The sequence below is a fragment of the Thermobia domestica genome, chromosome 2 (genome assembly GCF_964235325.1).
Source record: "Thermobia domestica chromosome 2, izTheDome1.hap1.1, whole genome shotgun sequence".
Lineage (NCBI taxonomy): Eukaryota > Metazoa > Arthropoda > Insecta > Zygentoma > Lepismatidae > Thermobia > Thermobia domestica.
The window spans coordinates 140,819,335-140,831,471 of record NC_137455.1 but is presented as its reverse complement, the minus strand read 5'-3'; the positions used below and the strand labels follow the sequence as shown (position 1 = coordinate 140,831,471).

Sequence of the window (12,137 nt, the reverse complement as noted above, 5' to 3'; positions counted from 1 at the left end):
ATATTATTTGTGAAATTATTTTTTTCTCTAATAATGTTAGTTGCGTGTGTTTGTATAAGGCTTTTTATCTCATATGTGGATAGTATGCGATATCAAAACTTTGACATTTTTTTGAGACCATCGAATGGTGTTAATGTGAGATTGAATCTGCTATCGTAGACTGTCGTAGAGTGCAACATTGCGTTCTAAGTTCTTATCCGTATCAGGTACCTTTTTGTTCTTAACATAAAGTGAATTTATATATAAATAGTCCAATTACAAAGATACATTGCGTGTGTGTAAAGTGAGGTTTCGAGATAGTTAAGACTGCTAGCATTTAGAGCATCAGGCTTGTAAAACTGCGAGCATTAAGAGCCTCAGGATTGCTTTACTGTATATCTGTAATAGGGAAGAAAGAAAAAAAAAATTAAAAAGTGTGGAATAAATTTTCAGTAACACTCAGTACTAGATTCTGTAGTAAATTTATAAAAGCTTTACGCAGCACTTTATATAAGCTTGCATGTAGGCTTTTTAAGTGTTCCATAGTCTGAGAGTACCACAAATCATTGGTTAGTAACCTCAGTAAAGGAGTAGTTTGAACGTTCTTGTGAACGAAATTATGATAGGTGCTAGTTGCTTTTTCCAGTAGTAAATTATTTTGGCTTTAACACTCATGATGGATTTCAAGGTTAGAACATAACGTCATTCTTTATAAGTTTGTTCAAATACATTAAAACCTGTCATTTTGTTCACCTTTCTAAGTTAACCACCGACTTATCTTGGCCTGGTTTGTTTTGAGCCTAAATTTTCCCGGAAGACATTTGTTACTTATTACTCTGTAAGTTGGCCACTTGTCTATCTTGGAAGTTGGCCGCATTGAAGCAGTGTTTACCCTATGATGATAATGATAAATTTACCTGCGTAGATGTTGTGTATTTGTGACTGGAGACAAAGAAGCATGAATTCCCACGATTTGTTCTTGAAGGTCAATGGTCAGAACATTATCCTGATAAAGGGGTGGTGAAGAAAGATGTGATTAAGAAAAAGCACGTATAGGAATTCAGAAAATGGTTGTACGTATTTGTTTACCCTGTCTGTTTTGGTAAAACCGTTAGCTATATCGGCTCTTTTCATCAGTGGGAAGCTTTAGTAATTCCGGAAAATTTTCAGGGTTAAAGTTAATCATCTCAGTTGTCAACTATTGGAACCTGACGGATTGTCGAAAGGTAGCGGAGGTTTTGAGATAACTACAAAATTAGAATGTGCATAGGTACCAAAAATAAAAAAAGAAATACGTCTAGAATGAACCACTATGAATAAATCTGTTATTAATACTGTATACTAGTAATTTTTTTTTAGTACTGTGTATTGTTATGATTACTCTATATACATTATTTAAAAGTAACTGTCGTGCCATTGCTTCTTAAAATTTTACAATCAAGTAATAATAGAAATGTATTCGAAAAATACACCAATCACACTTATTTTCTGTAAGTTGGCCACTTTTTAATGGAACCGATGGTGGCCAATATAGACAGGCTTCAGTATAGTCATTATTTGTTGGTTATACACTATGATATTCGTGAAATAATGTGTTACGTTTCAAGGTAAAAATCGGACGTGTTAGCTTAACTTATATCGAAAGTTCGCCTGTGAAGTAGAAATTAAAGATGAAAAGTATCAATGTGACCCCAATGGTAGGGACTCTCATTTCCACACAGTCAAAAACTACGAATCGAAAGAAGACAAACAATAATAAATATTTGCGAGAAATGCACATCAAAGTCCCTTCATGCAAGAGGATCGATTAGTCAAATGCAGGGATCAAGCTGCTGTAACTAAGGTCAAATAAACAGAGCAACTTGATGTCCATTACTGGAATGCTATCCCTTACTATATCCATTAATAAAGAATTGTGCTAGTAGGAAAGGAAATTAAAAATTATAATTAAAATATCTATTATTTAGTAAATTACTGACATTTTAGTCTGTTCATCCAAAATATAGAATCTGAATAAGACAATCTTCTCATGTAACAAACAATTTTGCAGAGTTCTATTTAGTTCTGTCGAAAATTCTTGCTCTCAACACACCCAACTTGTCAGGCATAGGCGCTGACTGTACTCAAGATTTCTTTTTCTCCTGCCACAAGCTTGACTGTAATGATTCTGTCGTTTATTCTCTTCACGCCCACCAATATTTCTCCTTCATATTCCTATTCAAGACAATTCCAATACGATTCCTTCTGTTGTTCCACGGTATATGAGCTTGTATCCGTTTCCTATTTCCTTTGATCTTGAACCCTTCCATTTAGTATCCTGGATGCACTCTATGCTTATTCTATTTGAGATCGTTTTCGATAACCATCTGTCAAGGTTCCGACGTTTCACATTCCTATTCTGATCTGGTGTTTCTGGACGCTCTTCTTAGCTCCTTCTTTCATTGTTAGGAGATAGCCTATGCTCACTTCTCACGGCCTTATGGTAATGGATTCACACGTCGCTTCTGGGGTACGCCCTAGTCTTTTTCTTACATTCGTTTTTCGATCCATGGGAGATGGCAATTGTTTTTGCAACGCGCTTCTAACCTGACGTCAACCATCAACCTGGAGAATCAGGATTTTCTGTTGGATTTTCTCCCCTAACCGTGATGGTCCACGACTATATATTCGCCATGCAATGCCTGCTTATTTCGCATATAACCAGCCCTTATTTTGCTGCTTATCTTCCTTCTCCAGTCTATTCCCCCCCCCCCCAAAAAAAAAACATTCTTATTTTTAAACTTGTTCAGTCCTTTTGAACTACAATATCATCTTCGTTTGCGTAATCTTTATTAACATATATTTTACGTGTAAAAATTGTACATTTTTATACAATTTTAAAATTAGTTTAAATATACCGGCAATTTTTTCTCGACCTATCCCCGAAGAAATTCAATAACGTTTGCATCATGATCCTGCTATCATGTGATTAAAATCTATTTAAACACAGGTAAACTATGTTGTGTCGATTGTGTTGTTTGAAGTATGATGCCTACGTGATATGGTGTAGTGAAGTGGATCCCAGAAAAATGCTTCCCAAGCCACGATAAATTATCATGGAATATTATTCCATACATTATTACAGAAGGAAAAGATACGCCTTCCTTCACATATAAAATTTACTACGCTATTTCTGTTTTTAAGTTTCCGTAAATCATAAACAGGTATACTACTACTACTACTAGTAGTAATAATAATAATAATAATAATAATAATAATAATAATAATAATACTTAGTTCTATTTTAGTAATACTGTACGTTCATTATATCTTCTTCTTTTATCAGGTATAAAAAATAAAAGTTTATTAATACTATTAGCGATAACCTTAAGGTTGCACTTTGTTAATTTTCTAGTAATTGGTATTTCGGGTTCGTAGGCCATCGTAGTATATACTGATAGGTTCACTACCTAGATATATACACTGTTAGATACATCATCTTTCGTGTATACGTGGAACTTCACCATGTCGATAACTATTAGAAGTCAGTTGGTTTACAACTGATTATAACCTATGTCTTTGTTTTAACCTTCACGGATCATAATTAAATGTTTGCTTGTTACAAGATTGATTTTGAATTTAGGAGGGTAACTTCACGGAAGACTTTCGCTGGTAACTAGCCATCTTCGTTTGCTTATGATGTAAGTTCTTCTCTAATTTTGTTACTTGATTCAGTAACTTTAAGACACATTAAGTCATTTTAACTTTAAACATTTTTTAGTTTGTATCCCTCTTTATGATTTCTTTGTTTCTTTAGCAGTAATATCTTAAAGATTACCTCGTCGCCTCACTTTACCGAGCGAGCTTAGGATATTCCCTTCTTCCTTTATAATGGGGAGGTCCCGGTTCGAATCCGATTGCCAGTCCTTAATTTTTTCCTTGATTTTCCTTCACTTTTACGAGATGATTGCCAGATGATATTTTTAATTCTATTCTAGTTTAAAATTTGACCTTGCAGGCTGTATCAGGAAGTTCGGTGAAAGAAATAAAATGTCAAATTCCTTGCTTTCCTAACCAATATACCGTAATCTGGATATTCTAGTAATATTTTAGGTTAATGGTTTGATGTGTAATGATTCAAATACCTCCTCCTGTCTTAGAAAAATTGTTCTTTCGAGATCTATCCAATTTTTCTCCTGTTTTTTTTTCAAGTAACCATTGTCTCCAGATGTCTATAGACAGTAATGTCTTATTATTGTTACAAAGATTGCTGTCGTGTGTATGCGTGTGCTTTTCATTCGTACTTGCTATTGTCTTCCTACTACTTCTAAAGTTTTATTCATGGTTGGTTGTGCTTTTTCACATAGCTTACTAACATTATTGTCAAAATTCACTTCTCGTCAAGCTATACTCTAAAATACTTACATATATTGTTCTATTTTGGCTTTTCTTTTTTTAATCTATGATGTCTTTAAATTACTGTAAATTTCTGTGTGTGTTTGAAAAATGAAATTTGAGGTCATTAGCATTTCATTATACATTTCTGCATCTGCAGTTTTAACATAATAGTTCGTTACTAACAGTTGGTGGTTTGGTTGGCGCTTTATTAGTCAAAGGTAATAGTGCGTAATCAATTGTTCCTCAGTATCACTAATGTTGTAAAAATATTGGTAGTGTATACTAAGTATTCCGTGTAACTTCAATAATTATTATTATTATTATTATTATTATTATTATTATTATTATTATTATTATTATTATTATTATTATTATTATTATTATTATAAGTCTACTTTGTAATGATAAATGAACATAGTGGACTTCAAGTCGGTGACCATACCTACATTGGTAGGATGTTTCTAAAATTCTTAATGGAAGAGGTAGAGAGTAATGTATATTTCTTTTTCAGTTCCTGCATAATTTTTAAGTTCAACTACTGTTCACTGATTTGTAATTAGTGGCTAGTTTAACATTTAGAAATTTATTATGTATATTTTGTGTTGACAGCTTACAGTTTAAATTTTTTTTCTAGTTCTTCAAGCAGATTTTAATTGTTACAAAGGTATCATTTCTTCTATTTAAAGTTCAGAGGGTTAATTGAGGTGTGTGGTTTAAATAAACAAGTTTGAATATTACCTCTGGCAAGATAGTTCGACATTAATCAAAATATTATCTAATGCTGTGAAAACTAATATTCAGCTATGCTTCTTCGTAGGCAGATGATTAGTACAAGTGTGCTCTGTCCACATGGTCCCGGATCCTATCCCTAGTAGGCATATTCTCCTCGAATAAAGTCGCGGAAAATGATTCTGATTCTACTTGAAGTAGTAATCTATCTCAAGCCTCAAAAGTTGATGGAATTAACTTTAATCAAGCAAAGAGATTGTCTATGAATTGGAATTACATTAAAGCAATTTAATGGTGTACAATTGATATGATTAGTTTCGCCGTTCAAGCGTAGCTTTCCAAATGTTTGACCGTGGACAATTATATAGGAGTGTTATATTTTATTGTATATTAAAGTATACTAAATGTGTGTTTCGGGAAGGGGTGGGGAGGGAGATGAAGTAACATACTTCCGAATTGGTGCTGTTCTACTGACAGATAAGTATGCCAAAATTAATATTTGTTCAACGACAGAAATTAACTAAGTTGATAATCATAGTAAGTACAAAGTATTTCAACTTTCATTCATTGTTCCGAAGAGTTGCAGCAGTTCTGTTGCTATCGTCAGTGGGTCAGCATTCTTTCTGAAAAACTATCATACATCTCAGATTATCATCCACTTCTGTGTGCATAATGTTGAATAATCTTGAAGTCACAAATCTTTAGTGACAAAGTTTCTTGTTCTTGAAAGACTCTTGCAATGGAATGTTATTTCTTGTGAAGAATTAAAAACTAAAATTATACTTACGAAGTGGAGCGTAGCTTCCAAATGCATTATATACACTTGCCTACAATTTCACTGTAAATAACAGTGAACCTGTTAATTGCTAAAATAAATTTAGTGTATTAATTTATATATTGTAATAATATTCAGAACGCACAACTTATCTAGTCATCGTAGTGTTCAGTCTCCATTGTTTCATTCAAAAAATTATGTCAAAGTGAAATTGTAGTCAACATTGTATAGTGCATTTGGAAGCTGTGCCACTTTGTAAATTTCATAGTGGTGAGTAGCATTCCGAAACGTAGTATTAAGATTTGTGACCTTAAGATTCTGCAACATTTTGCATGTCATTTGGAAGTGAGAGTTGATTTTCCAGTAAAGAACTCAGCCCACTAAAACTATTTTTGATAAGTTGGACGCAATAATTGATAAGTTCAAGTAAATACGTACTGTTTTTGTGATTGGCATTTTTATGATTATTAACTTTCCAGGTCAATATGCAAAGTAATTTACTTTTGTTATTGTCTTACATAGAAGTAATGGTAATGCATTGACCTCACATTACCCAAATGAACGTACGTCATCTGACCAGCCATAGTTCTCTGTAGTTTGTAGCGCTAGAATATATTAATTTAGAAATAATGCCAATTTTTCATAGTTAGAAATTTGTTGTAATTGCAAGAGCATGTATGTCATGTTTGGCAGGTTCACCAGGAAACAATTTGGAGGTTTTCTTTAGAATTGTGAAATATTGTGGGAGAAAACTTGCCAAAGTAAGCGTGATTGAATAAAACATAATATGCGTCAAAACTTCATGCTAGTTCCTATTAACCACGCACCTTTACAAAAACCCACTAAACATAAAATAGAAGTGAATGATGATAGATAAGTAAATATCTTCGTTCAATTAAAGAGAAGTTTATTGCAGTTTATCATGTGTTAAGATATGTCAGAAGGTAAAATAAAGTAGGATTTTTATAAGTTCTGTAACATAGGTATCTTATATATTGCAGTGGTTCCCTTGGCTTCGTAGACAATGATTCATCATAGCTTTGGAGAGAGTTAAATCTTGTACGTAGTTACTATTATAAACTAAGCTAACAAGAAAGGCAGCAAAAGCAATTGTTTGCAGAAACCGAAATGGCAGAAATTTAATTAATCTGCTCTTTAGCTGGAAGACAAAGCAATAATGATCATATTAAACCAGCATTTTTAAAACAAGTTCTTGCCTGACATTTTACATTAAAAGACTGAGGATTGCTTTTTATTAGTGACAGTTATGTTGTTTATATAGTATACTGTAGCATACAATTTCAGTTAAAAGTCTTATTTAATATCGACATTTATACTATGTTCAAGAGACGATGATAACTACAAGTAAATAATAATGAATGATAAAGCAAAATGAAATGGAAAAGCTGAATACTCCGTGAACACCTACACATGGTGTTTGTCTACCACAAAATCCACATCAATGGTATCCAATCCAATGGTATATCGAACATTTCACCATAAAGTAGTATGTATCCTATACACACAAAATAACAGCTCGACAAATAAAAGCACTATACACTATACAAATGCGCAGATCTACTTTGTAAGTAATAAAGTCTTAAAAACGTATAGTGTCATCCTTTTGGGAGATTCTACTAGACAAGTGTGGTAATCGTCGTGTTTGAAATCCGCACTCATACGATTTAAGAAGTTGGTATAAAAAAAGAAAATAAAAATAATAATAAGATTGTTGATACAGAATTGCTAAAAGAATGTATTAACTGAAAAATCTCTTATTAAAGAACAGTGCGAGTGTCGACGTACAAGAGATCAAAGAATATTCACATCATTGGATGGGTAGAACCCGTTTTTTCTGTCTTCTGTATGAATAAGTGTAATTTCTTCAATATTTTGGCTAGAAATAATTAAACTTGATCAGTAAGGTAGAATGAAATTTTTGAAGTTTTTAGGAGAGAAATCGATATGATGATAATTCGAACTACAAATACTAATTCTTATTGTGTAAATTGTAATTATCCAGATATCATATTATATTAGGTCTTTTAAACATTTGAGAACAATCAGCCAATAGTTATGCACAAGGCAGGAGTTTACATTCTTCTAAAAAAATAACACCAAAGTTTAAGGTTTTTGAAGTGTTGCTGTTAACTCTTTCTTGACAACCTGTGCCGTCTTCTCATTACCTTTGTGTAGACTCGAAGCAAATAAACATTAACTCTATAAAAATAATGATTAGTGATCGTTAAAACATTGCTTTTCCTGATTTATAATCTCTGCTGTTTTCCTATTACCGGTGCTCAAAATTGAAGTTGTCTTTTGTTCACAACAAACTTAAATTTTCTGCATCACCTTATCCAAAAACTCAGTTGTTTCTATTATATGATATACATCCTATTAGTGTTTCCTCGTGGCCATCCTATGGGCGCGGAAGACTTGACTTCGATTCCCGGTCGGAGTTCATGTGGTTTGGCACCCACGGTAAGCTGTGGTTCACGTCTCATATAGCTTTGCTACTGAAAGGGCATTAAACTTAAATCAACTAATTCATTCTATTCCTTCTGTAAGGAACCTCTTACCTTCGTGATGAAGATGGATAAGTTTTAGGCGAAATGTTGAAGAAATTACATTCAGTCGCACGTACAGAAGATAGTGAGGTAACACTTAATCCTGATAAACAAAGACATGGTTGAATGTATTTTTCGTCGGCGTGACGTAAGTTTTGTTACCAGCTCTACATCTAGGCACAAAAAATGCCTTATTTCGTTGAATGTAGTATTTTTTGTAATCTTGATTGAATTGATACATATATCAGTTCTACTAGTTTGATGAATTATTTCTCACCTCTATAGTTATGATGAAAAAGTCTTTCTCACATCTGTCAATTATGATCGAATACTCTTAAATATACGTATGTGAATACTGCTCACGCGCCACGAGAAAAACTGTGATGTAGTTATATCACATGTTTCCACTCTGTCGATTTTACGAACACAGGGGAGGCAGTTTCATTCGAACACGAGACATCGTGTGATGAAATGCTGTACTCAAAAATAGATTCAGGGTTGCAACGTTGTGAGCAATTGTTAAGATTTGAAGGAAGAAAACATTTCCAGTAGCAAATAATATTGCATTTAACGTACAACCATTGAATACATTTTGGCAAGATTTTCATAAATGTGTAGCTTAGAATAGAAGTCAGTCTGGAAAACGGCTACTTTAGAGTTTCATTTAAAGTATCTCTTCTTGGGGATATGTTGATTTATGGTGTCTAAAAAAATCTGGGAAATTGGAATCTCACCGTTTGAGATATCTCCTAACCAACCCTCCTGAAAGAAATAGTACTTTCGCTGTGTTTCCCAGGCGATAACAATTTCCTTTCAGTGATCTCGCATTGCGAATCTTGTTAATAGATGTAGAAAAACTTGTTGCAATTGCTGCACATCTATTGGCACAAGTGATAGGGGAAATGCATTGCTTAATTTTATCCTCTTGGTTACAGAAGTCGAAATCTTACTGATGATTTCCCTTCTTTCCTTATGCATTGTTTTGCCTTCTTTTCCCCCCATGTTCCTGCAAAGATTCGTGACATATGCAAATTATTCAACACACCATGATAAAATGTCAAAAATCATAAATTGCAAATCAACAATTAACAACACCAATAATAAAAACACGAACAAATAAAAAACAAATTAGAATAACAATTCCGCAACCAACACACAACAAGTACTATTATGTTGAACTGACAACTTACTACAACAGTAAACTAAATTTAATAGCGTATCTCTCTGAAAACCTTTCTAAAAGCCTGACCGTTGTCATCAAGCTTGCCATCGATGGAAATCAGAAGCACGAGATTTGACGTACCGAGTTATTTATTTTTCAACATTTGGTTTCGACTACTATGTTCACTTACTTCAGTTATATATAGTTTCGGAATTACTTAAGTAAAGAATACTGTAGGCAAAAATAGTACCTCATTATTTAAAAATATGATTGCGGTTTTCGATTAATACTTTCCTTGTGCAAATTCAATGAACTGAACATTCACTGCACCATGCTGCCAGCTCTTAGTACCTTATCCCTTCCACACGGTAAGACCAAGCATAAAACACTTTTCACCCCCCAGATTCTGAAAATAGTTATCCGTTTTGCCACTTCATTTCGTCTCCCCTCTGTACAGGGTTTTCTCGTGGTGCGCGGGGTTGGCGTGTAGAATAATAGTCTGCAGATGGAAGAAAGATGCTATTTGTTTCTCTAAGTAAAATAAATATGTTCCAAGGAAATTCTTCCACATAACTAGACTATGTGAGAATGAATTACTTGAACAGGCGCATTTTATTTATTAATTCTTTCTTTCTTTAAATAAGCTAAATATAGTAATTATATTTAGATGATTTTGAGAATTTAAGGAACCATAAGTAATACGTAGGAGTTTATTTTTAATTCGTTGTCACCCATCGGTTAGAATATGCGTATAGTACTTGCAACGTAGTATTGCAAATTCTTATTTGTTTAGTCTCCGTGTTATGCAAATTCTGTACATATTTAGTTATTCCATGTGCAAATATATTTTCTTGTAAAAGACTTTTAAATATAAGCAAGGATTGCAGTTGTTTTCGTTTAAGAATCCCGTATTTATAGCGGTAAGGTACTGTTCTAAGAAAAGAAAAAGAGACATTGTAAAGATAAGACTTACATTTGCAAATTACTTACTGTGTTAGTTTTCGATTAGTATTTTTAGGCAAGATTTAGTTTACTATTTCATAACCTCAAATCGAAAAATAACTGAAGGCAGCAATAAATAAAATTTATGAGTTACAGTATTTGGAAGTCCGAGTTTTGCTGATTACATACCTGGTTTCATACAAAATATATTTTTATATCAAGAAACTAAAAGCGTGCATTATATAACTAATGACGAAGAAAGAATATTTTATTTTCCTTCATTAATTTCAAACAGGAATGTGTCTTGAATGTAGTTCATTAAATATTACAACTAAGATTATAGTTAATTGTTAGTCTTTCGCAGCATACAGGAGATTGCATTTAAATGTTTTGATACTTCGTTCTGTTCAGTAATAGAATATTCAATACTACTACTGGCATATTTTTCGTAGGTAAATGCATATTTGAGGGAAATATTAAATATTACTATTGATTTTTCCCTCGTTAGTCTATTGAAAATTTAAGTCCGGGGGAATAGGAGGGGGGTTGTTTGACGTTACAGAGGTAAATTCAGTTAATTTTGTTCGATTCGGTTATTTGTTTGACTAGCAGTGAGGAGTTGCAGCAGTAAATCCATATATATATATATATATATATATATATATATATATATATATATATATATATATATAATGTGTGTGTGTGCCAGGCTCCGAAGTGTCGACTTCGAGGAAGTATATAAAACCATTCTTACTGGAAGTTATGATCTGTCTTATTGTTCTAACCTATTAATTGCTCTAGAGAGATACAAGTGATTGAAAGTTTTTTTTGTTTGTTTGTTTCTGCCGAACAAAATATTGTTTAATTGCGCACGCGTGAGAGAGAGAGATAGAGAAAGGGAAATATCGTGGAGGAGTGAATGATTAATCATTATTTGTTTAAAATAGATGAAGGGGGAGAAGTGAAGCAGCAGCTGGAATGGATTGTGTTGCTTTTGCTGCCTTCATTTAGTTGAAATATATATACATAAATTGACATTAGTCTAGAGGCGTAGGGGCTATTTTTCTAACATAGCTGTCCACTTTAAATTCCTTTTAATCATAGAAAGTGGTTGAAGTTTTTCTCGTAACTGTTGACATGTATATTTTAAATTACATTTTCTTTTAATTTCAGACTTTAATAGTAAACTGTTCTATGTCGACTTTTAGTATATTAGTAAATACAAATTTTAGAATGATTTTTTACTAGTAAAAATGTTTTTAATCTGTTAGAATGTCGCTTTCATTGTAAGTATGTCGTGTCTTACACCCGCATAATTCAACGGTGTACTATAATTCATAATTAAAAACCTTTTTAACTTTTTAAACATTTTTATATATTGAAAACAGTAATAGAACTAAATACAAAACAACTTAATTACTGTTCATTGATTCTCTAAGATACACATTAAACAATAGAATAAAATATCTTAACCTGAGCATCAGTTTAGAACTGAAAAGACATTAAATCATTTCGATATTGTTTGATGTTTTCATCGGTAATAAATCACCTGGTTATATATACTCCTTGAAAAAGTTCCTAATGTGAGAATATTCTACACGAGTTA

General features: G+C 32.6%; 1 protein-coding gene across 2 annotated transcripts in view; it reads left to right on the top strand.

Moving 5' to 3' along the window:
• The window catches only part of LOC145675755 (lamin-like), an 82,821-nt gene that overhangs the window by 63,999 nt on the left and 6,685 nt on the right, over positions 1–12,137 (top strand). The window contains exon 10 of one of the 2 annotated variants that reach the window (XM_081746421.1): positions 6,862–6,919. The exons of the other annotated variant lie outside the window; for it this stretch is intronic. Coding sequence (XP_081602547.1) covers positions 6,862–6,888 — 27 coding nt within the window. The 3' untranslated portion in view covers positions 6,889–6,919. The remainder of the gene's footprint in view (positions 1–6,861; positions 6,920–12,137) is intronic. 2 annotated transcript variants of the gene reach the window in all.